General features: G+C 31.5%; 3 protein-coding genes across 4 annotated transcripts; 2 read left to right on the forward strand and 1 right to left on the reverse strand.

Moving 5' to 3' along the window:
* Positions 1-1,952: 1,952 nt before the first annotated feature.
* LOC121206111 (putative lipid-transfer protein DIR1) lies at positions 1,953-2,605 on the forward strand. The gene is made up of 2 exons (XM_041076406.1): positions 1,953-2,391; positions 2,498-2,605. Exons 1-2 carry the CDS (start codon positions 2,076-2,078, stop codon positions 2,500-2,502), a joined length of 321 nt encoding a protein of 106 aa, XP_040932340.1. The 5' UTR covers positions 1,953-2,075; the 3' UTR covers positions 2,503-2,605.
* A 3,300-nt stretch (positions 2,606-5,905) lies between these two features.
* Positions 5,906-10,286, reverse strand: LOC107917113 (sodium/hydrogen exchanger 4). Of its 2 annotated transcripts, XM_016846496.2 has the most exons (15): positions 10,002-10,286; positions 9,709-9,827; positions 9,506-9,603; positions 9,356-9,415; positions 9,211-9,257; positions 8,929-9,123; positions 8,763-8,809; positions 8,595-8,661; positions 8,339-8,439; positions 8,150-8,251; positions 7,913-8,057; positions 7,758-7,820; positions 7,540-7,623; positions 7,040-7,350; positions 5,906-6,655 (listed from the first exon to the last, which is right to left on the reverse strand). In XM_016846496.2, the coding sequence occupies exons 1-14, from the start codon at positions 10,149-10,151 to the stop codon at positions 7,066-7,068; spliced, it is 1,563 nt and encodes a 520-aa protein (XP_016701985.2). In that variant the 5' UTR covers positions 10,152-10,286; the 3' UTR covers positions 5,906-6,655; positions 7,040-7,065. The 2 variants fall into 2 exon arrangements, with proteins under 2 accessions (XP_016701985.2, XP_016701984.2); XM_016846495.2 differs by lacking the exon at positions 5,906-6,655 and having other exon boundaries at positions 6,705-7,350.
* A 7,675-nt stretch (positions 10,287-17,961) lies between these two features.
* On the forward strand, positions 17,962-25,097 carry LOC107917822 (glycerophosphodiester phosphodiesterase GDPDL4). Its single transcript, XM_016847162.2, has 9 exons — positions 17,962-18,271; positions 19,127-19,420; positions 19,879-19,994; positions 20,125-20,632; positions 21,128-21,166; positions 21,295-21,579; positions 22,058-22,200; positions 23,924-24,404; positions 24,527-25,097. Exons 1-9 carry the CDS (start codon positions 18,154-18,156, stop codon positions 24,829-24,831), a joined length of 2,289 nt encoding a protein of 762 aa, XP_016702651.1. The 5' UTR covers positions 17,962-18,153; the 3' UTR covers positions 24,832-25,097.
* Positions 25,098-25,873: the final 776 nt, after the last annotated feature.

The raw sequence follows: 25,873 nt of genomic DNA on the forward strand, positions 1-25,873 counted from the left end.
CGTGGAACAGTCCGCAACTTAGCCATTTGTAGGATAGTATGCAGTTGGACTACCCATAGGATAGTCTGCCATGTTTCTGTCCGTGGAAGGGTCCGCTGTATATATATGTACTGTGTTTTGTGTGTACTGTAAGTTATGCGAGTTGTGTATCTGCAAATTGTATCAAGTGGTGTAAAAAATTTTGTTTGATATCGATGATAATTTCCTGTAACTTGGGCTGATGATCGGACCGGGCTATGGGTGTTACAGTATCAATCCTTCCATCAGCCTAGCCATTTGCTCGAGCGTTAGATATTAACTCAAAATTGATGTTGAACATATTAAAACACATAGATCAAATTTTAAACACATTTGAAGTTATCGTATGGACAACTTGGATCAAGTTTAAAAAAAGAAAAAGAAAAAAGGAAATAACCATATTAAATTTTAATGGTATTGTTTTATTTTATTTTATTTTTCTAATACGTCATATTTAAGCTACTAATACAATAGGTATGCATGCATTTAAATTTTGATTACGTGTTTAAAACATGTTAAAACATGCTCCACTTCATATTTGAGCTAGCATTTAGCACTTAAACTAACGTTAGGCTAATAGAAGGATATGATTGATATGATACATATGCTTTTAAAAACTCAATTAAAATTTTTACAAACTTATAGATCAATTTAAAGTTTTGATTATCGTTTGGGACTTATGATGAATTAAACTTGAATTTATTAGCATTAAAATGAATCTCATCTTTAACGATCTAACTTAAATGCCTATTAGCATAGTTTTACGAGTCAATAGAATACCAATTCAATTAGAAAATAACTAAAAAAAATAACAAAAATATTTTAAGAATCTTTTTATATTTTTATATTAAATCTATAAATCCAAATAAATTCACAAATGATGAACCAACACATCAAAATCTCAAATTTTCCATTTAAACTAAAGCCTCCTTTAATTTATATGTAAATTTTTTTATAAATATATTTCAACAGAAATTTGTATATCTAGTAATTCTCTAATATTGTGTTGGTAAAATGAAGTGATAAATTAGAAGTATGATAGGTAGCATGGGCTGTTTGAATATACTGTGAAGCCCAGTAATGGGAATGACAATTTGATAATTCCAATCAAAGCCCAAATAAATTCATTAATAAGGGAGCAGTCTGGCTATTTACTCTACCCCTTAAAAAGAGCCCTTCGAGTCTATTGCAAAAATCGAGAATATAATTATTAAACTGTGATGCATTAGAAATAAAAATTTATTTTAAAGAAGTATTATAAACACCCTTATTAGTCAATAAAATTTATACTTTCTCTTTGTTATTTATTTCCTAATACAAAAAAAATTCATTCATCACCAAAATTCGAAAATATTTTAGCCATGGGTGGAATTTTCTTTAACAAATATATCTCTAAACATTCACACAAATGAAAAAATTTTAGATAAAATGATAAAATTTAATTTTAAAAATTAATGGTTTAATTTACATGTAACACTGAATTATGTCTACAGGAGAGAGATAATACAATATTTGATTGATAGATGAATTTTACAAATTCAATGTCTTCAAATATAATCTCTACAAGCTTTGGTTATGTGTATATAAAATTTGTAATTGAGAAATTATGAAATTAGACGAGGCATTAATCGCATTATAAAGGGAGGCCTTAGTATTGATTTATTTATATGATTGATTATATATATATATTGATTGTAACTTAATAAATATATACTTCATGTCAAAAGATTCCATGGATGTATAGCATAGTTTCTAAATCTTGCAAATCAAAATATTCTTCACAGAACTTTGTTGTTTACCAATCAAGCACCTCAAGGCCTTTGTATTTTCTTCCCTCTTTTAAGCTCTCTCGTGACTATCGTACAGACTGGAATTTGGCTTCACATGCCATAAATCAACATATATAGAGAGAGATATATATATGTATGTATGTATACACACACATATGTAAAATAGAGCCTTTGTCGTATCAAGAAGCTTCAAAACCCCTTGCTATAAATTAACTCCAAGAGTGTTGCTTGGCATTGGATTTAGATACAAGTTCCGAGGAAAGAAAAATGGCAATGGCTACTGAGAAACTTTTGGTGCAATGCTTGGTTGCAACATTGTTGCTTATCGCAGCGGTGGAAGGAGCTAAAGAGACGACCATCTGTAACATTCCATTGAAAAAGTTGGAGCAGTGCAAGCCGGCAGTCACCGGGAAAAATCCTCCACCGCCAACCAAGGAATGTTGTAGTTTGATAAAACAAGCCGACTTGACTTGTCTCTGCAACTACAAGGACGCTCTTCCTGCTTTCCAGATTGAACCTTCCCGTGCATTTGCATTGCCTCAGAAATGTAAATGTAAGCATCCCGTACCACCACAATGCAAGCGTAAGTTCTCAAATCAATTATATCAGTTTTCTCTTTGTTTTCATCTTTTGGTAAGATATAATCTGGATTAAATTGCTTTCTAACTGATATATTTTGTTGTTTGCAGCCTGAATCACTTCAAGTTACAGGCACAGCTGAAGATTATGAATCATGTCCGAGATATTATTTGTATTGAAACTGTTGTTAAATTTCACCATCTTTCTTCTTGTTGCAATCACTTCAATTTTTCTTGTTATTTTTCACTGATGGCTTCCTTTCAAGGCAATCATCAATCACTAAACATAAAATGGTGGCATCACCAAGAAATTAACAGCCATAATCTAAGAGAAAAAGATGAAATGGTTTGCCTATAACAATTTTCATGAAATCAGCAAGACGTTGGCTATCTAACATTCTGGCTATTAAATAAACTTCACATGAAGCACATAGTTCATATAAGAAACATGTAATCACCATTTTAAGCTTTCATTTCCTCTCAATGATTGTTGGCAAGTTTTAATTAGTAAGTCCAACACTAGACATTTTATTTATTGGCAAGTTTTGGTTAAGTTCAACACTGGACATCTTATTTATTTTTTGCTTAGCCTAATTAGAATCCTTACCATAAAATTATTGCTATCAAAATATCAATAAATGTCAAGGTAATCCTAAAAAATACGTCTTCTCTGCTTCAAAAGAAATTAGTATGCAAAGATTAAACCAACTGAAATATGAAATAATGTTTTAAAAAGGAAAAGATGAAGGTAGCTTTGTGTAGTCTAACCAAAACAATATATAATCTACGTCTAACCAAAACAATATATAATCTACTTATTTGCTACCAACTACCACCATGGTTCAATCCAACTTCCTTTGTGTTGTAAAGTTTTCCATAACGCATCGAGCCATAACAATGATATTTTCTCGAGTTAAGGTTAAGCTTAGTATGGAGGACGGAAAAGAGTGGGGTTAGAAATTTCTCAATCTAATGGTTAACCTACAATGTAAGAAAGTGGTGGTAAATCTTAACCATTTTCATCCTCACACTTTTCCATCTCTCATACTTAACAAAGCCTAAACCTATATTTGGATTGGAGTAGGGGGGGAGAAATGAAAGGAAAGGGAAATGATTATCCATTCCTTTAATTTAGATAAAGAACAGAAAAAGAAATTGAAAGCTCAATTTTTAATTTACCTTAATCCCGAAAGAAAAGCTCAAAAAAATTTAAGATGTAAATATTTTTTTACCCTTCCCTTCTTTTTTTTTTTTTTAACAATCTTTTAAAAATATCATAATTGTAAAATTTCATTATAATTAACACTTTACTTTTCACTGTTTAGCCAAACAAAATTATTAAAATTACTTCACTTTACTTAGCTTTACTACTTTTTTTTTTCGGTGAATTATAATAGAAAGTGTGGGGAGTATCTTACTAACGTAACGTATAATGTTAAGTTGAGATATATGCGTCGTTGACACAATAATGTTAAAACAACTAATCTCAAACGATGTTATCTCTATTGATTTTAGAAAATCAAAAGATAACATTACGAATCTACTAACTAAAGGCTTAAAACGAGATCATATTGTTAAAACATTGAAAGGAATGTGACTAAAACCCATGAAAATAAAAGGCGCTATGTGAAGGAAAACCCTACCTAGCTGACTGGAGATTTTAAGATGTAGGTTCAAAGGGACAACCTTATTGCATAGACCTTGTGAGGTCATTGTAGGGGTACTTATCCCCAGTCTGTTCCTATGATGTAAATAGTGACTAAAAATGGGATAGGTTAAGTAATGCTTTTAATGACCATTGTGTGTTTCAGTAAACCGAACAATATAAGTCACCTATGTGAGAGTGAAGTGGGATCGCTTCAAGGGGACTATTGGGGCATAGTTCTCTCAAACTCTTGCAGAACCAAGAAATGTTCACGGCTATATGAACATACCCATGAGAACTAAAACCTTGCCAGGGAGAGGGAAGTAATTGTGTGAGATATATCATTGTTTACATAAAAGGCAGAACAGTTCAAGAACATCACGTCTACGGGTCAGCTAGTAAAGTAAATATACTTTTGCAAGAGAAGGTTCAAGGGTGGATACATACCTATCCTATGCAACTAGTGGTCGTAGATTCTATCACCACATCGAGTCAATGTTTTTGGATAAAATTATCAATATTCATTCATGTGGGGAATTGTTGGAAAAATTACTTTTATGGGAACTTTAAGACATTCTCAATAGGTAAAGGTGGAGAGTTAAATCATAAAATTATGGTTTCATATTTTACTTCATGAGACCTTTACAGCGGTATATCATATGCTTAAAATGGTTGAGTGATGAATGATAAATTGATACTCAAATTAAACTACTTGGAGATATTGTTGAGGAAAAGTAAAAGCTTAGATCTCACATTGGTTAAATACCAAGTGTGAAATGTGTTTATATATGTGAACTCTCTTGAAGGGTAATTGAATAACTAAGCTTCTAATTTTGCCTCGCGTGCAGGGGGTGCAGGTCCAAACCTGTCGGGGTTGAGGTGCACCAGCACGACGTGGGCAACGCGAAATGTCCAAATCGGTCGGGCCTATAGATATTTTAGCCCAACAGGAATTTATTTTTCCTTAGTAGACATAATCTGTTTATATATGGTCAGTCCACTATCCTAAATGTCTATAAAAGGTTGTGTATTCTATAGGATTAAACCTATATTCCAATAATTTCTTATACCAAAATCTTATTGATTTCAAGATTCTTCTTTTTGCCTCTCCGTATTTCTAAAACATTCCGGTGATAGAAAAATGTAAAGTTCATTTGTTGATCATTGTAGAATTGCTGCTACTTTGATCACCGTTGTTGTTGTATTTTGGGAGACATTCGGCCAATGTTTCTCCAAGTATCGTTGGAGCGGCCGAATCTATTTTAAGAAAACTATGTTTCACATGCCTCAATATTTCGTAAAATCTCAATTCTCCTTTATTTCAACTGTTTATTATGGTTTTATTTGATTTTCGTATTTGATAAATTAATTATAAATCATTCTATTTATATTTCATTTTATATGTGTTTAATTATATTTAATTTATTTTATTCACTAACGTGTTTTGTCTAACAACTAGAACTGAAATTATTTGATTAAGCTATATATCTTGAATTATTATTATTGAAAAAGTTGCATCTTAGATATCCAGTAGAGCTGATCATGGGCCGGGCCTAAACAAAATTTTGAGCCCGTTTTCTAGACTCGGGCCCAGCCCAACCCAAAACATGGGCCTAAAAATTGTCCAAGCCCAACCAGACCCAGCCCATATTAAAATTTTTAGCTTATTTGATTAAATACAAAATTTTAAAATATAATAAATCAAATACATTTAAAAACATAAAAACAAATATTAAAACAAGAAACAAATAAAAAATGATACTAAAACAATTCTTAAAACAATACACAAATTGAAAATATAATAAAAAGTGGTCATATTAAAATTGAAACAAGTTAGAACTAAAATGATAACAAAATTAATAATAAAACAAAAGTTCTATAATGTCCAAATAATATTAAAAACGACAACAAACAACATAATAAATAGTTGTGAAAGAACAATAAAACACCATAAAAAGTAACACCAAAACAGCATAACAAAAAGCACAAAAAAAAAACACCAAACAGCAAAAAAAAAGCATCACCAACAATACCGCAATAGCACCAAAAACCTGCAAAACTATACATTAACCAATCAACATATTTAATTTTATAACAAATTATAAATTGTAAGCTAAATTAAATTGTTAACAATTAAAAATGATTAAAAATAAAATAAAATATTCAGTATATAATTCGGGCCGAGCCAGGTCAAAAAAATCTTACTTGAGACCTGTCCAGTTTTCTAAACGGGCCTCAATTTTTTGAGCCTCCCATTTTTTTGGATGAAGCTTTAGACCGGGTAGCCCAACCCATCATCAGTAATATCAAGTAATAAACATATTTCTTACTAATTGCATCCTTCTTTTTCGCTTCTTTTTTGGTAGTGTCTAATGAAAAACTTTTGTCTAATTGCTTGGTTGCAACATTGTTGCTAATTGCACAGGTACAAGGAACTGATGAGCCAACCATGTATGTAACATTGCATTGAACATGCTGGACCTTTACCGGCCGGTGGTCACAGGGAAATATCCTCCACCACCAACCAAGCAATCTTGTAGTTTTGATAAAACATGTCACGCTTGATTTGTCGCGGCAACATCACCACAATGCAAGGGTAAGTTGGTCCTTAAATAAAACAGTTTCTGACAGATTCAAACATGAATTATCTCAGTTTTCTCATTGTTCTCATCCTTGAATTAAGATAACAACTGGGTTAAATTGCATTGAAACTGTATTGCAACTGTTGCTATATTTTACCATCTTTCTTCTTGTTGCGTTTACTTCAATTTTCATATTTTTCACTAATAGCTTCCCTTCTAAGGCAATCTATTTTAGAGTATGTTCAAGACTGTTTTTAACACAAATAAGAAGTCCAAAAAGTCCAAACCAGACTCGTTCAATTCCTCTAGCATAGTACTATCTCGATCTGCCATTTGCTAACATTAAAACCCAACCAGCCCTTCGGAAAAAGGGAAAACTTACTGCCATCAATTGATTATGTCAATCCAGTTTCAGTCTGAACTTACCACTGCCTATAACGATGTTGGCTATCTTAACATTCTGGTGGACTGCTAATAGGGCCTCCAAATATCGGTCTCATATACCTGTCATCGAACTTTCTCCAGTAGAAATGTACGGTGTACACAGGCCTTTCGATCAACATACTCAAACTATCCTTTGCTCGAAGGATATTGGTCGAGGCAGATCCCTCAAAGGATAGCAAAGGTAGGGTGATGTCCTCCTTTGGGGATTTCGATCCCTGAGCCTCGTCACTTGTGTCAGTTACATGCTGCGGAAGCAGGCAGAGTATAAGGGGCTTTGTTAGGAAACCGAATACCTGAAACAAAATGATTTCCTAGAATGTCAATCACAGTTCACAGTATTTCATTTAGTGCAGGTGGCAAGTCATGGAAAGCTTTGTACAACCAAGAAAAAATTTACTGTCAACTACGGAAGGCATGGCATTATAACGGTTTCTCTTCAGATTCAAAATCTTGTAAATGATTAGAAAAGTTCAGTTACATACCAGAGTAGTAAAGAGAACAACGATTATAGTGTTTGCTATCATTGCTGCATTGACCGGATCCCATGTCACACCAGAAAATGTGAACTGTATTAACGAAGCAAGCAAGAAAATCAGTAGGAAAATGGAACCCCTATGAGCATGAGTTTAGTTCTATACATGCAATTCAGAAAATTATTTAACAATATCGAACAGCTAACACAATTGAAAAGTGGAAATACTTGTTTAAAAGCCAAAGCAATTGATACTGCCCCTCGCATTAGCCCAGCCCACCATATAACCACCTGCAGAAATAACACGTTTATAAACTTGTCTTCAACCAATCACGTAGGAAATATCTTACTAGAAAGTTGCAATGAAAAACCGAAATAGTAACCTGGTGTCTGAAAGTTAATGGTTTTGATCTATCGGGATGCTTGTTCAAACAATTGGAGAAAGCAGAGAGAGGGAACACAAATGCAGCACGTCCGACCAATATTAGAAAAACTAAGGTTCCAAAGCTGGCCATTAAAGTCCCAACACTGAAACCAATAACTCAAAACCGAGATCATAAGCTTCAAGGTAAACAGAAGTAAACCAATTTTGAAGGAAGAAGGAAAGCATAATCAGACACCTTAGTCGAGTCATCTTCCATTTCTCCATGTCAAGAGCATCCATTCCTACATAGAGAAAGATGAAGGTTTCTGCAACAAATGACATCATTGCAAATATATGCCTGAAAAAATATAGAAAATGGTGGATGTTAAGCCTTGTTGACCTCAATGAATCAATAAACATTAGTCACTAATATCAAAGTACATGCCTTGTCGTGATTCTTGAACTTTCGGTCACATTGTACCATGCATAGTGTGACATCAGAATTCCGCAGAAGAAAACAGTGAGAATCCCACTAAGGTCTAACAGCTGCACAAAAAAATAACGCTGTTAAAACGAAGAAGCAGAAATTGCAGGCTCCACTCGTTTTTGTAAGAATGAAGAAGGTTATTTCAGTGAAGGATAGTAGTATTGAAATTTATATTAATCGAACATCAAATTTCAAGCTTTTTATCAGGAGTTACCTCAGCTAACATGTAAGACAGATATGCCATTAAAACCATAATAGCAAGTTCACGAACAGTTGAATGTCTGCAAACAGAAAAGGATTCAGGTTTTACTATGATGTCTTCAAGGCATTTTCCTTTTTCCTTTTTCCTTTTAATTGTAAAAAAAAAAAAAAGGGTTCTAACCTTCCAAAGTATAAGGTTTTGAGAGAATACGCTGTTACAAGTCCGAACTGCAAGAGAACGAGAAATATCATGCCGAGATTAAGAAGTACCAAGAGTGGATCAAAGCCTAACATTATAATAAATGACATTTACGGTCAGAAGAAAGCTTCAAGAGTAATTAACTCACAGTAACTCCAAGAGCAGTACTTGTAGAGAAAAGGTAAATGAAATCACCAATCAACTGGAAAGATGTTCGGCTGTTAATTCTCGAAACATCGATCTTTTGAATTGCGTTGAAGAGAACTACTGATGTTGCATCATTCACTACTCCTTCTCCAAACACTAGGCTGTACAATAAAGGATTTTCATCTTGATGAAGGACCTATAAGGAAGTAATCAAATGTAAAAATCTCTTTCTGTGAAATAATATGCAAAAACGAAGGGGGGGGGGATTTGCAAACTGACCAACCTGCAATGTACAAACTGTATCTGTTGATGAGAAAATAGTTCCTACAGCTGAAACAGAACAGCATGAAATTCACAGACAATTCTAGTAAGAAATTAACCCTGAATACAGATATTAGTTGACAAGATAACATCATTAAGAATCTCACCGAGATATTCTCGTGCAGTCAAACCAAAAAATCCTAGCTTGGGAAACAGCCACCAACTGCCTAGGACAAGAGTACCATCCATGAACTTCAGAAAAACTTGTTGCACCAGACAAATATGAAAAATGATATCCTAGGTGGAATCAAAATTACCGGCTGTAATAATCGAGGTAGAGATAAAAACCCCGATTACTCCAAACAGCATGATGGTTATGAAGTTCTGAAAAAATTGTTTCTTCTTCACCTGAAATCTGCAAGCAAACCAGCAAAGAATGAAGTTAGCTAGTTTCAAAATCTAGGTTAATTAACAGGGGAAAAATGTGAAAATTTTTCATGACATTTGAAACCCATTTTACCCTGCATTGAATATAATAGGTGGGAGGAGATAAATGAAGAACAACTCTTCACTGAACCTAAGGATGTGAGAGCTTTTTCCTTTGTTCAAGAACAATATTACTGTTCCTGCTATGCCTCCCTGAGACCAACAATATGGCAGTTAGACTTTAAATTCCTAAGACATCCATATGTTAATTTTGAAAGGTTCGATAAGATTCTCAAGCAATTAAAAAAGATGAAACACAAACACATGAACATATATATGTATATGTATATGGTAAAGAAAATGTTCCAAAGAAATGAGGGAAATTACAATTAAGATCGCAGTGATTGATTCATTGACCCATCGGTTCTCTTCAAGCAAATGTCCTATAACTAAACATAGGCAGAGAATTGCCACAAACACTGAGATTGGCACCACCTGCTCATGCTCATGAGCTAAGTTTCTTACAAACTCAAACATCTCCACTAGGTATTGTTCCTTCTTTTTACTTACTTCTGCATTATTTTTCTTTATTTTTTTCTTGATCAACTATTTAACATGTTATATATGTTTTAATTTCTCTTTCTATGTATTGTTTTTTTTTTTTTTTTTTGGATTCAGTGTCAGGAAAAGAAGCTGGAAATTGCCAGACTAAAGGATTTGATACATGAGTTGATGAGTTTTCCCGAAAAAAGTGTTGGCAGTTGACATAATGACACGTAGGGTTTCACGTTGCATGGATAACGCCAGGTGCCAGTATGAGCATGAATTATACAACCTCTTGTTGGCGAAAAAGTCCGAGACTGATCAAAAACTGGATCAAGTTTTTAGAGCTATCTGTTGAAGGTTTTGGCTATTATATAATTGCAGGGTAAGGCCTTCTTTCATTGGACCGTTACTTGAATATCCATCTCAATGTTCTTGCCTTCAAAGGAATATTGCTATTTGCTAGTTGTGTTTTGAGGCACTTTCCAAGTCCATAATTTCACTTTTTAGAGTTGGGTGCAAATAATTTGAAAGTAACTGAGGTTATATCAAAGCGATTAAAAGACCACACACCCATGGATAAAAAATTATATAACAAATATATTTATTAAAATTAAATAATATTTTAGTAATGGTAAGATTAGGTATTTATATGTTTGATATCATGGGTTTAAATTTTATTATAATTATGTTTGATTTATTCATAAAATGCAAAAAAGATAAAAACAAAAAACACTCATAATAATATAATTTATTTTGTATATAAATGAGTTTTTTTTGTAATTTCTCGATTGAATTGGTGTTTAATTGATTTATGATACTAAATCAATTAAGGGTTTAATATTAGGGTATATTCAAATAATCTTATATAAAGTTATTTCTAAGACATTTAGGTGTTGATTGATAAACTAAAAAAATTTAAGTGTTGAAAAATTAAACATTAAATTTAAGTTATAAAATTTGTTCGGTATCTTTTAAGGATAATATTAAAAAATAAAATAAAATAAAAAGAATTGAAAATTTTATATTAAGTGGTAAGCAACTTCTTGTGTACTTATCAAAAAATTAAATAGTTAAAAATATTAATTACGGTGAAATATGTATTTAAATTCAAACGTAATAATAATATTGAGAAGAAAATAAAAAATGATGATATTAAATTAAAATCTGTGTATACTTTAATTAATAATATATTAAAAGTAAAATAATATTTGTGTTAAATAATACTTATAAATTATTGAAATTATATTTATATTTTTAATAAAATATGTTAAATTTATTTTATTTAAATAATAATTAAATTACATGTATATTAAAAAATATATAAAAAGTAATAATTAAAAATATTTTTTTAAAAAGGTTGAGGGGAATTACTCCCACCACTAGAAGCCCACCTTTTGAGCTTTAGGCTTCGTTTGGGGGTGTGGTGCGGTGCGTTTAACTTACTTTTTGTCTCACGCTACAGTATTGCTATAGTATCTAATCTCACCGCCACCACTGTTTTTACACTAACTGCAGGTAAACGCACCGCCCATCCAAACTCACTCTTAGTGGAAAAATTGAAATACGGTGAGTTAGTGAGTTTCTTTAGTTAATGGTGTATTCGATAAATCATTTGAAAGCTTTTAACATTTAATAATTATTTTATTTTTTACTTAATATTTAAAAAATATCAAATAAGATAAATAGATAGATAACTATTCATCTTTTAATGTAAAAAATATTAAATTGATTTTATTTTATTAAAAAATTTAAAAAAATTTATTTTTATTACTAAATGAGATATTCAAACTAGTATATTTATTTTTATCTAAAACTATCTAAAATAATATAAAATATTATATTACTAAGATTCAAATTAGAAATAAAAATATAAAATATTATATTAATAAGGTTAAAATTAAAAATAAATAATCTTTTGAAAATCAATGTTTATTTTGATCAAACAATATAATTATATTCAATACATATATTTACTAATTTATCAAACAACTTTTTAATATAAATTTAGTACTTATAAAATTTAGCACTAAAAATTTAGTACTTAATTTTTTCAGTTTATCAAACTCATTTTCTTTGTTTGTATCACTAATTATCTTTAGTGAGATAGAATTTTGAGGAATAATACTTTTTAGGGTAAATTACACTAACTATTCGTAAGTTCTTTTTGTCACTCAATTATAAAAAGTTACAAAAAGGTCACTCAACTATTCGATTTTGTCATTTTTGGTCACCAGTCGTTAAATGACTAACAAAATGATAACATGGAAGCATTTTAAATTGCCATAATAACAATTTTAACCCTAACATTTATATGTTGTGTCAATTTAATCTTGATTATGAAAATTTTTTCCTCAACATTTATGTATTCTGTAATTAGTTTTTTTTTTTTTATAGTTTTACTCTTTTTTGGGACCCTTTCCCCTATAAAGTTAAGAAACAAATTTATCAACTAAATTTGATAAATATATATACCAAAAATCCAAGATAATAGTTTTCACCTTTTCTCATTCTTTTAAAATTAACTCTCAATGTCACAAAAAAAAAATAAAACTACAAAAAAGATCAAAGTACACAATATGTTTAGAATCAAGACTAAATTAACACAATGTATAATGTTAAGGGTTAAAGTTGCTATTATGTTAATTTTAAAAGTTATCAAATTATCTTTCTATTTGTAATTTAACGGCTAGTGACAAAAAAAATTTGAATAATTGAATGATCATTTTGTAACTTTTCATAATTAACTGACAAAAACAAAAATACTAAGAATTAGATGACTACAAATATAATTTACTCTATTTTTAATGGAATTTTATAATGAAATAATTATTTTAATTTTTCAATAGAGCATCCATATTCAATCCACTCAAGAAAAAAGGTAATTTAATTTTTTTAAATTGTGTTTAAAATAGTTAATTCACACTAACCCATGGTCAAATATTTAAAATCAATATTTAATTCTGAATTATTAAAATAAATTTAATTTTTATATAAATAAGTATTATTTAATATAATTTGAGTCAAAATTAACATTTTCTATTAAATAAACAAATTATTACAACAAAATTGATAACTCCTTAAATTTTAAAATTAAATTTCAATATGTATGAGTTTAATTATTTTTAAAATTGTTTGAGGTGAAAATTGAATTATAAAATTTTTATATCAAAATTTAATTTTATCATTTATATAAAATTTAGAATTTTTTTGAGTAAGATTTTTTTTGAGTAAGGTAATGTTCCCCTGATTTCAACATTAATTTTTTTTAAATGTAATTTCACATGATTTTTTTTATAATAGTAAGCATCCTCATTCATTTAAAATGATATTTAAACGAAACCATTTAAATAATAATAATTTTAAAATTCAAACTCAATTTAAATGGTTGAAGAATCACTGTATTTTTAATATACACTATCGAAATTAATTTTATTAAAAAAAGTTAATTGTTATCAGTGTTGAAGCTTTAAATCTTTTTGGAGTCAGAATTAAATTATATATTTTTATGATTATAATTAAATTTTTATTATTTTAAAGAATTAAAGTATAATTTTATCATTATTAATTAAAAAAATTTATAAATTAAAAAGTTATCATTTTAGGAGCATCCATGGTCCTACTGGCTCTCCACTACGGTAGGTACTCCGCTGGTTGTCACGATTTGGCTTGATTCGATATTACAGAAATTATTTCGAATTTCACTAAAATTAGCTTAGGTTGTTTTGAATAATTGAAACGTGAAAACAATGGAATCTGAAAAAAAATATATTTTGCCTGCAAAAGTATCCTTCCGAAATTGGTGGTAGAGTCCCTTTCCTTTAGCAATTAAGACCCCTTCTCCATCTCCTTTTTACTCATACACTGCTTTCCATCTCTTTCTGCCACTTATATCTCAAATATAATTATTTTGATAAATTTTAATCGTTAAATTATTAAATTCATATTAATGTTTCATCGGATTTATCTCATATATATCATATATCATATATCATATATACTATTACAAGCTCTTCAGAAAAGTTGTGTTCCCTTTACAAATTGCTTACATTTGGCGCATTAGAATTTTTTACATTTTAAACAAATTTTTAAAATGTTATAAAACTAAGGGAATTATGGTTAAAAAAAAAGTTTACTTAAATACAAAAAGTTTATACATGCCTTCTATTTAAAGGATTTCAATTACCATAGGTTACAAAAATATAATAAAAATAGTAAAGTTATCCTATATAATTTTAAGGGTTACAAGATTTAAAAAAAAAAGAATTCTTAAGGGTTATGGGAATTATATGGACATCCATTTATTAATAAATTTATAATACTTCCCTTCGGATGTTCATTAACGAAAATGTGCCTTGTTAAATTTTTATTAAGAAAAATCACGTGAGATAAAAATATAATGAAAGGAAAATAGTATACAATTTCCTATTTCAAGTTGTTTTGTTAAAACCTCTACCATTAAAACTCAGTGGGACAAAATATTGATTAAAAGAAAAGTGTACAATATGTTTTGAACTCACCCTAATAGCAACATCACGGTAAATATTTGAGTCAATGCATTCCAATATTGTATACTAATCTTTCAAACGTAGTTGATAATGCATTGGTAAAAAGATTAATCAAATTATCATTAGAACGAATTTGTTTAACTTCTATATCACCTTTCTTCTTAAGACCATGAGTGAATGATAATTTTAATGAAATATATTTCGTTGTCATTATTTATATAACTACCCTTCAATTGATTTATACATATAAACGATAGCTGGCATCTTTTCTTACAAAGGCAAATCATATATTTTTTGAATATGTTAAGTCAGGAATCTTAGTCAAACATACGCTCAGCTTCCTTCATGCACTGCAATTTTTGCATGATTTGAAGACGCAACAACTAATGTTTATTTTGTTGAACACCATGATATAACAATATTTCTACATGTAAATAAATATCTCGTTTGAGATCAACCTTTATGTGGAGCTGATAAAATTATAATATTTTAAAAAGTCAAAATTAAAATCGGTGTTGAAAGAATTTAAATTGAATTATTTATACAACTTTTTTTTCATTTAATTGAGAAGCTAAAAGACTTAAAATGAAGTTTTAACCATTGAAAAGGGCTAGATATAAAATTATACCATTTAGCCATGGGAGGCAGGCCCTTTCGTCAGTGGCTTCGTCCCCTAAATGCTGTCTAAATTCTAACATTGTAACAGTAATAAAAAATATTATAATATTATACTAAACTCTAAATATTTATATTTTAGGTTTTCTTAGCATTATGTGATTGCAGTATGGTGGTGACTTTTTAAAATTAGAACGAACATGAAAGATAATTGTATAATTGGCGAATGGTATCTTGATTTTTAATTTCTAAACAAAATATAAACGAATTTATTAAACAGAATTTAATTAAGAAAAATTTAACAAGATGGACTGATAGAAGTGCCTCCAACTTATGACAACCTTTCAAAACAAAATAAAATAATTCTAATCCCATACCAATAATTTGTAAAATATTTTTAAATAAAAAATTAAAAAGTAAAATGAATAATAAATATGAATATCCAACTTCAAATAAGTTATCCGTAAAAGTAAAATGGATTAAAATATTTATTATTCACAGAAAATTAATTAATAAATATTATTTTGCACTAAAAAAGGATAAATATATTGTCCATGTATTTATTGCCCTTAAGCTACGGTGGTCATCATCGAAAAATCTAAAAAGAAAGAGAAGTATTTGATATTTTTATGCATTGAAACTTAAAAATCCTTAAAACTTTGAATTTCACCGTCAAAATCCTTCTCAATGTGTTTACATGCTTACAAATCTCAAAAGCTTTGCCTTTTCCATGTGGTGGGACCCAACCTAGGAACGTGACCATTTTGCGCGTTTCGGTGGTGGTGGTGCTTGGTTCCTCAACCAATGACATCATCCCACGTGTGTTCTTGCCAGGTTGGCATTTACCCCCATGTTGTGGACCCTTATCTAGCTGTCTCCCAATTACAAAACCCCCCTTCATATTCAGTTGCTGGCTCGGATTGGAGGGTCGAGCCATGAGTCCAAGTACTCCAGTTCCAGTCATTCAATTGGGTGGGGCGGGCGGTCTGGCCTACTGATTGGTACCGGCCTGGTCTGGACTTTTGCAATTATTGTTATCCGGTTTTTGATTTTCATGAAACTTCTGGCCATCATGAAATTGACTCATTAAAAATAGATTTACCGCGATAAAAAGTGTCTGCTCCAAGCATCTCTCTCATAATTTAAGAGAATTTTTATTCCATTAATTATGTATTAAATGAAATTTTTAATTAAAAAAATTACTTTATTTTTTATTTAATATATAAAGATTAATGTAATTATTTTTAATAGAAAAAATAAAATATAACCTAATTTTTATTATAAAGGTTTTCGTAATATTTTTATCAATTTTTTTATTATATTATAAAACTTTTGAAAAATTTATAATTACAGTTTAAAATTTAAAGATTTTAAAAATGTTCAAATCTCAACAATATCCTCTAATCAAAATTTCATCGACATTTAAATAAATAAATTAATTGTCTTTAATAATAGACCATTTTACGGTTTAGTAAAATTGTATAGCTATTAATTATTTATAATAAATAAAGGAAATAGAACTTACAAACTATATTGATAATCTCCGAAATGAGCAATTATTATAGTATTTTAATTAATATTATTAAAGTTGTCGATTGAATCTTATTTCAATTGGTATGAATATTATTATCAATGTAGAAGCATGTAGGTTCAAGTGCACGAGAACATATTATTTTATTATTTATGAGTTAGAAAAAAATTATAAATAATTTTAATGCTGTTTTAAAAAGATAAAATTAATGTTATTAAAATTATTGAATTAAGTAGTAAAAAGATTAATGACATGAGAGATTTCGAAAACAACGAAAAAGAGATATTATTAGAAAAAATGTTTGGAAAGAAAAGGACCTAATTTAGAACAAAGTTAAAATACATGATGGATGTGAAAAGGGTCATTTACCTTTTTAAGAAGATTTTCAACTACTTTTTTAATTACTTCCAACTACCCAAAATATAAAAAATAAAGGAACAAAAGAAAATCACTTGAAATTTTAAAGTTGTTCTAGTAATATATATTTTCCCCCTAAATATAAATCACTTCTATTGCCCAGGCCCTAAATAAAGTAAAAAGAAAAAAAATATCATTTGGCCTTCAATTTTATGAAAATTATTTAAACTCTCAATTTAATTTTAGTCTTCTTAATTTTTAATTTATTTTTTTATCAAATTACTTCAAAATACATAACAAAATTAATAATTTTTAATTTTACCAATATAATATAATACAAAACATCAACATTTAATTAATATTTTTAAAATTGACAAAAATAAAAAAATGTTTTCAAAAATTAAAAATTGTTAAAATTATTTAAAATATAAAAATATTTTTTAATTTTAAAAAGTTAATTATATATTAACATGTCATTCATGCAACAATCCATATGTATGCTTTGCTAAACAAAGTTAACAAATGTTAAGTATAAGTTAAAGAGCAAATTAAATGGGGTTAAAATAAAAATTTTTTATAGTTGGAGGATAAAAACATTATTATGCAAAAAAAAAGGGGTTTTAGAGCTCATGGAAATCAGGTGGAAGCAATCACACTCAATCACTATCCCACACCTTCGGACAAAAGCCCCCTCGAAACCTTAGACCGGCTCCAGCCGAGCTTGGGACAGCGCGTGATTCGGTTCGAGAAAAACTAGTTTAAATTAACTATGTAAATTATTATTAAACACTTTAATTAATTAAAATCGAATAACTTAAATATGGGAAGCAACAAAAAGCCAGCCTAAAAGTTCAGCATTTTTCTTTCTCAACAATCACTTTTCTCTCTCTAAATCTTGTACGGTTTACGAAGCGAGGAAGTAACCGGCGGCAGAGATCAGTGGCGGAGCTGAGCTGAGTCGTCAGTGGAAGAGATAGTTCAGGCAATGGGAAGTTTGCGTGGCATTTCGATTGCCATTTTTGTAGTTCAAGCTCTGTTAGCTTCAGTAGCTTTGGTTTCAGCTCAAGGATCTGCTACTCCTTCTCGTTGGCAGACTTTAAGCGGTGCGTTTCTCTCTTTCGCTTCCTTTTCTTTTTCTAAATCCGTTAAATGATGTGAATTAAAAAAAAAACTTTATCTAGTTCTGTTTGGTTGCTGAGAAAGATGAGGAAATGTTGGGAAAACAGCTTGCTGAGCTGGATGCATTTTCAAAATTTCCCGTCTTTGCTTGAATATAAGTTTGTTTCTGTTTGATTTACTCAAAATTGAAGGGAAAAAAAAGAAGGAGAAAATTACTCAAACTAAGCTTACTTTGAGCTGCTTAGCCGTATCAGATTCGATGTGTTTTGTTTGAGTTTTAGCTAGTTCGAACTTGGTTTTGTTTTATTTAATAGCTTCTGTTCATCTATAAAGAAAACGAAGTGAAGGTAAAGGGAAAAAATTCACGTTCCTTCAAAAAAAAATGCTTATCAAGTTTTCTCAGATTTGCCTTCAAGAAAGAAAATTTTCTAATTTCTCTTTCGTTCGTACAAAAGTGAAAGAAACGACGAGAAAAATGCATGCTTTAATGATTTCCAACTTCGAAGTTTCTCCAAGTGGAACATTTTATTTTATTTTATTTTATTAAAATTCACTCTCCTTATTGATTTATGACCCTTCATTTGAAATTTAGTTATTTTTAATTTGGCTTCTGAGGAAGTACATGCATTAGAAAAACGATAAATTGCACGGGAAAATGGAACAAATAGATAAAAAAAAAATGCAGCTTTAAGTTTCTCCTGATTTATTTCTTTGAATGATTTTGTTTTTTATTCTGACTCTTCTTCCTTCGTATATTAGAGTTAGTGTTGTTCTTCATTAGAAGTTTGGCCTTTTTTTCTGTTGATCAATATGCTTAAACTATTCAATTTCCTTTTCAGGGGAAGCACCCGTTGTCATAGCTCGTGGTGGATTTTCAGGAATATTTTCAGACTCCAGTTTTGGAGCTTATAGTTTGGCTTTAGAAACGGGTCCTTCTGATGTGATCTTGTGGTGTGATGTGCAATTAACAAAAGATGGAGCCGGGATTTGCTTTCCTGATCTTAAGCTAGATAACAATTCTAACATTGCAACTATTTTCAGTGATAAGCCGGTGACTTACCTTGTTAATGGGGTCTCTACCAAGGGACTTTTTTCTATTGATTATACTCTCAAGGATCTTGGAAGTGTTTATTGTAAGTTCAACTCGCAGTTTATCATGTTAGTTTTTTCTTGGTCACCATCAGTGTTCTCTACCTCTTATTTATTGCTTTTGTCGTTACATTCTCTCTCTTTTTTTTTTTTATCATCATCTTCACAAACTTTGATTGATAGATAGTTAATGAACTTGCGAGTTTCAAGTTCATCTTACTGGTCTCAAAATTAATTTGTAGTTTTGAATCATAAAACTCGTTTACTAACCACTAATGATCTAGTTCAAGCAGTTTTACAAGCAATCCAGTAATTAATTCTGAAGTTTGATATGATACCACTAGCTTTCACTTTGACATTATTACCTATACACGTTTGTATTTTTTTTGATAGGTTTGTTTGACTTGACTTGCTGTGAAATGTACCAGTAGTAAATTCTTTATTGATTTCTGCTACTTGTTTGTTGTGTTACATTCTAATGTGTTATTTGTTTTCTGGACAGTAAGTCAAGGTATCTACTCTCGGACGAATAAGTTTGATGGAAATAATTACCAAATTATGACCGTTCAGGATACCTATACCCAACTGAAACCACTTGGATTTTGGTTGAATATTCAGGTAAAGGATTTTTCAGTGCTTAATAATGCGTTCCTACTTTTCCCTCATGTCTTTTCTTATCTCTTTGTTAATTTAGTGTAACTTCATCTTTCTGTTTTTGGATTTAATTGACTGTCCCTCTATTTTGCAGCATGATGCATTTTATGCAGCACACAACTTGAGCATGAGAAGCTTCGTACTTTCTGTAACTAGAAATGCAAAAGTTACTGTTGACTATATCTCGTCACCGGAGGTAGCTTTCTTGCGAAACATTGCTCCAATTTTCCGAAGAAGTTCAACAAAGGTTGTCTTCCGATTTCTAGGACGGAAGGATGTGGAACCTTCAACAAATCAGACCTATGATTCTCTCTTAACAAATCTGACATTTATCAAGACATTTGCCGCTGGAATCATTGTACCAAAGTGTTATATATGGCCTGTAGATGGAGCTCTTTACTTGCAACCTTCTACCTCTATTGTCTTGGATGCTCACAAAGAAGGGCTAGAAGTTTTTGCGTCAGACTTTTATAATGATGTTCCATTCAGCTTCAATTACTCATATGACCCAGTAGCTGAGTACCTTCAGTTTGTTGACAATGGTAAATTCTCTGTTGATGGGGTTTTAACCGACTTCCCAATAACTCCAGCAGCAGCTATAGGTAAGTTATATGCAGGTGTATGCATTATGAATCCTCAGAATTTATCAATTTATTTGTTGTTATTATTTTGCATCTATATGCTGATATTTACTTTCTAACTTAAATTATGGTCAAATTTCAAATTATTCTTAAGGATGGCTACTTATCTTAGTAACTTGCGCTGCCATTTTGCAAATTTCATCAAAATTTGTGTACTTAGGGAGAATACTAAAAGGGTGCGCCTAAGAATCTTTTGCTTTGTTGGTATTTTTCTCCTTGTTTGCCCCATGCCATGGTTTCATCATTTAAATAAGATGGTGAAGTGAGATATCTGCCTTTTGTGTCAATCTGTATTTTCTTGGCCTGACATTCTCGACAGTCTACACAGTAACTTAGTCTGGTTATTGAAAGGACAGGTTGCCTTATTTTTGCCAGATGCCATTATCTTTTGCTGCTACTGGATAAGAAAGTTGGGGTTTTTTTGGTTAAGATGCTAACTTTTGTTTTGCATTGCAGATTGTTTTGCTCACATAGGAAAAAATGCTTCAAAACAAGGTATGTATTTATGGAATGCTTCTGAACAGAATAGCTTAATATTTTTTGCTAAGAGTTAGTGGTAATGGTCATGAGATTATGTGTTTTAAGGTTCTTCATAAACTATTTCTTTTGTTGTCATGCTACAGCGGACCTTTTGGTCATATCAAATAATGGAGCAAGTGGAGACTATCCTGGTTGTACTAACATGGCATATTCAAAAGCTATTCAAGATGGTGTAGATGTTCTTGACTGTCCTGTTCAAATGACAAAGGATGGAATACCTATTTGCTTGGGCTCTATAAATCTTATAGAGAGCACCGACATTGTCCGAACAGGCTTTAGCAATCTTACAACAACTGTGCCAGAGATTATGCAGAGCAGTGGAATATTTACCTACAACCTGTCATGGAGTGATATTAAAAGTTTGAAACGTAAGTTGAATTTAGTTCTCGTTTGCTTGTTCTTTATTGTATTGAATTGTTTTCTTTTTGATCTTTTTTTTCTTTCTTTTGGGTGGGATTAGATTCTAGAGTCTTTAATCCTTTCACACAATAGAAACATAACATGTTGTAAATAAAAGTTGCCTAAGCATAGATTGAAGTTTGTACATTATATTGAGTGGGTTTGTGAGATATGTCCTACTTTCTTTCTGGATGCAAATTCATGTTTCGTTCTGTGCTTGAAACATTGATAGCCATCTTGAAGGTGCATGAATGAAACTCTGCTTTGGAAGATACTCTCTTTGCCTACAGTACTTATTGTCAGTTTATTTTAATTTGCCCCATCATCTAAATCTGTGTTTTAGTTGTAGAGGTTCAGCTAATTTTTTTTTTGTTTCTTTGATAGATATATTTGGCATTAGCTTTTTGTCAAATTCCTTATTCTAATCTATCAATACTTCTCCTGTAGCTGTAATATCAAGCCCACAGTCACAGTACAAATTGTTTCGAAATCCAAAGTTCCAAAATGCTGGGAAGTACTTACAATTATCTGAATTTTTAAGAATGGCAAACACCACTAGCTCTCTAAATGGTGTCTTAATCAGCATAGAGGTCAGTTCTTGCCATTCTATATTTTCCTCATTGTATTGGTGTTTATGATGTACTTTTATTTTCTACTCACATGACTGGAACTAATGATGGATGTTAGGACGTTAGGCACAGTAATTGTGAATGGTGGCTATTGTTTTATTTTGTGCCAGGGTGGAACTGTTAGCGTGGTAGCTTAATTATCGTGAGAAACATATCAGATTGAATCCTAATCTTACATGGTAACTGTGGTTTATGCCATATGGAATATATTGACCTGAATGGTCTGAAAAACATAAAACATAATTTAACCAGTAGCCGGCACCTTTATGAACTGAAGTACTCAATATCTTGTATCTGCTTACTATATCATTCTGTAAGTACAATAATTCTGGAGTTTGTGAAACCTTTAATGCTCATCTTAATTAAATATCACTTAAGATTTAAAAACCATTCTATTGTTTTACAAATTGTTGAAATACGTTTCATCCATCTCATAATTAAGTAACCTTATTTGCGAAATAATGTTGACCGAGATTGTCACGACCAGCTGACCAACAAGGTACTCTCATTACCTTGGGTCATGTCGCGTTTACATTGTGATCATAATACCAGCATTGTCTTCTTTGGGCGTCCACTGACCCCTTAAGGTTTTCTCAGCCAAAGGTGTGCCGTCCTAGATTTGAACCCAAGATCTCCTACATATAGGACTCTTTTCCACAACTCTGGTATTGATTGACCTACATGACCCGTTGACTGGCAAGATACTCTAATTTCCCTAAGCCATGTTGCATCAGTGTTATGAGCACAATATCGATATTGTTCTCTTTGGGCATCCATTGACCTCTCAAGGTTTTGTCACTTGAAGGTCTCACCTCCCCAAGGAAGAGACTCCTATATGTAAAAGTTATTGGGTTTGAAGCACTTCTTTAACAAAACTTGAGGGACCAATGAACACCCAAAGAGAACAATACTGGTATTGTGCTCACAACACTGGTTTGATACGACTCAAGGAACTGAGATGACATGAATAGCCCGCTGACTGACAAGGTACTCTAATTTCTCTGGGTTGTGAGCAGAAAACTATTATTATCCTCATTGGATGTCCACTAACCCCTCAAAGTTGTCACCCAAAGATGCATCTCCCCAGGTTCGAATCCAACACTTCCTCCATATAGGAGTCTTTTCTACTACTATGCTACCCTTTGTTCTACGCACAATACTGTTATTGTCCTTTTTGGGCATAAGGTTTGGTCATTGTGTGTCTCCCCATGTTTGAACCCAACAGCTCCTGTCCATACAAGTCTTTTGCACAACTGTGGTACCATTTGATGGACGCCTGTAGAGGAAAAGACCGGTTTGCTCACAATGCCAGTGTGACAAGGTCCAGGAAAATGAGTGTACATTGCTGGTTGGCGGATTGAGACAGAGACAAGCAGGCTATCTTCCAACTTCGTATGGATGCTGAAGAGAGTATCTTCATTATCTTTTCCCTTATATTGGTTGCAATTGTCTAAATATTTTCTGACATTTTGTAACAAAATCTCCAATCTTGTTTTCTCTCTTTGATGATTGAAAATATCCCATCTTCTGAAAGTCATAGCTGCTTAAAATCTTTGCTAATGATGATTGTCTGCTAGCCATGAATTCTGCATATTCATATTTCAAACCGTTTCTTCTTTGATAACATAACACGAACATTTTCTTCTGAAGATTTTTGACAGTTCTGACTTGTTTATCCTTTCAGAATGCTGCTTACCTTGCAAAGCAGGGATTTGGTGTGACTGATGCAGTGCTTAAGGCCTTGAACGAAGCTGGCTACGATAAACAAACAACTCAAAAAGTTATGATACAGTCCAGTAGTAGCTCTGTTTTAATGAAATTCAAGGGTAAAACCAACTATCAGCTTGTCTACAAGATTGACGAAGATATTGGTGGTGCTCAAAGTTCAACAATTGATGACATTAAGAGATTTGCTAGTGCTGTTGTCATTAGCAAGGACTCTGTGTTTCCTGAAAATTCAGCATTCCTTGCTGGTGCGACAGATGTTGTATCAAGGCTACAAGCTGCTAATCTCTCTGTACTTGTTCAAACCTTCAGAAATGAGTTTACATCTCAAGCATGGGACTTCTTCTCTGATGCAACTGTTGAGATCAATTCCTTCTATGTGGGAGCCGGTATTAATGGTGTCATTACAGACTTCCCAAAGACCTCTGATAGATACCGGAGTAAGTGCTTACCTGTTGAAATGGAAACTACAAAATTTTATGATAATGAACTACCAGCCTTTTTGCTTTCTGGCTAACTGAATATGTTATGGACCGGTATTGATGTGATAATGTTTTTGTAGGAAACCGATGCTTGAAGAGAGGCAACAAGATACCCACTTACATGAGTCCTGTGCCGCCTGGCAGCCTTTTGCAACTAGTCACAACTGATTACTTGCCACCAGCTGAAGCTCCAAAACCCTACCTGACTGAGTCAGATGTTGTTGAGCCTCCTTTGCCTCCCGTTGCCAAAACAACCTCGATTTCTACTCCATCTGGCACTGTAGCAGCAGCCCCAGCACCAAACGGACAGCCTAAAGTTGCTGCCTCTATCATTGTACCACTTATGGCTATGCTTCTTGCCATGTATTACCGTTTTGAAATCTGATAAGAGTCGGCCTTGCTCTCAATTTTTTATAAATCTTATTGCTTTGGATATCGAGTAGGTTGAAGGTTTTGCTGCAGGAGTGCAGTGCCCGCGGCAAAGACCAGTTTTTCTTAGTTGTCTCCCCTCCAAACAGCAGTGTTAATTCCTTTTACCTTATAATTTTGTAGGTATGTTCATTCTTCTCATTGTCTTCCCCTTTTTCTAAAAGCACAGTTCTTGAGAGCTACATATCTTTAATGGATGCATTCCCTATTTGATTTGTGTAAGATATCTCTGCCATTATTCATTTCTGTGAATTATTTATGGATCTCTCTCTCTCTCTCTCTATATATATATATATTATCCCCTTAAACCTCCACAACTGCCATATCAGTGCCTTCTGGAATTACGACGATAAGAAAGAGAATTGCAAAGAGTAAACAAGAGATTTTGTAATAAAACAGTCTGCAAAAGTTTTATATATTTCACTCTATATTGAATAATGAAGAACAGGGGTATTTATAACAAGAAAAGCTTCCAACTACAGAAGAAAATAACAAAGATTTTATGCTAATAAATAACAAATATATTATACTAATAATTTTTAAATCTTTTAAGAAAGGAAAACATAATCTGTAAACTTAATTTGCACGCAAATTCTTCAAATCTAGTTACTTCGTAGCTACATGGTTCTCTAAGCAGCTCACATTTTTTTCGCAATCCCAGTATGCATTCTTAATTCGTCGAAGTAATGAGCTCGTCAATCTTTAGAGGGTTTGTCAATGTTGATGAATTCGCCCATAGAGAGTTTGCAAAGCTTAAAGGATTCACCAGTCTGGACGACTTCGTCAATTTTGAAGGATTCGCTAAATGTGCATGATGCGTTAACGGTCATCTCGCAACAGTCTCTCTTATCTGGTTTAACCTTTTGCTTCTCTTATTTGCCTCTGATCAAAGGCCTCTTATCTACGTCATCTCCGCTACGTATTCTTCATTTTATCATCATAGCCATTGATCTTAATGATGGAAATCCCATGTCACCAACTTTTTTTAGTAAACCTTT

This window comes from Gossypium hirsutum, chromosome A01, assembly GCF_007990345.1.
Source record: "Gossypium hirsutum isolate 1008001.06 chromosome A01, Gossypium_hirsutum_v2.1, whole genome shotgun sequence".
In the NCBI taxonomy this organism is placed as follows: domain Eukaryota; kingdom Viridiplantae; phylum Streptophyta; class Magnoliopsida; order Malvales; family Malvaceae; genus Gossypium; species Gossypium hirsutum.

Coding starts and splice junctions, on each gene's coding strand:
- LOC107917822 (XM_016847162.2), top strand. CDS start 18,154: ATGGGAAGTTTGCGTGGCATTTCGATTGCCATTTTTGTAGTTCAAGCT. Junction 20,633..21,127: donor AACTCCAGCAGCAGCTATAG/GTAAGTTATATG, acceptor TTTGCATTGCAG/ATTGTTTTGCTCACATAGGA. Junction 21,580..22,057: donor TGATATTAAAAGTTTGAAAC/GTAAGTTGAATT, acceptor CTTCTCCTGTAG/CTGTAATATCAAGCCCACAG.
- LOC107917113 (XM_016846496.2), bottom strand. CDS start 10,151: ATGTTTGAGTTTGTAAGAAACTTAGCTCATGAGCATGAGCAGGTGGTG. Junction 9,828..10,001: donor CAATCACTGCGATCTTAATT/GTAATTTCCCTC, acceptor TGTTGGTCTCAG/GGAGGCATAGCAGGAACAGT. Junction 7,351..7,539: donor TTGTTCTCTTTACTACTCTG/GTATGTAACTGA, acceptor ATTTTGTTTCAG/GTATTCGGTTTCCTAACAAA.
- LOC121206111 (XM_041076406.1), top strand. CDS start 2,076: ATGGCAATGGCTACTGAGAAACTTTTGGTGCAATGCTTGGTTGCAACA.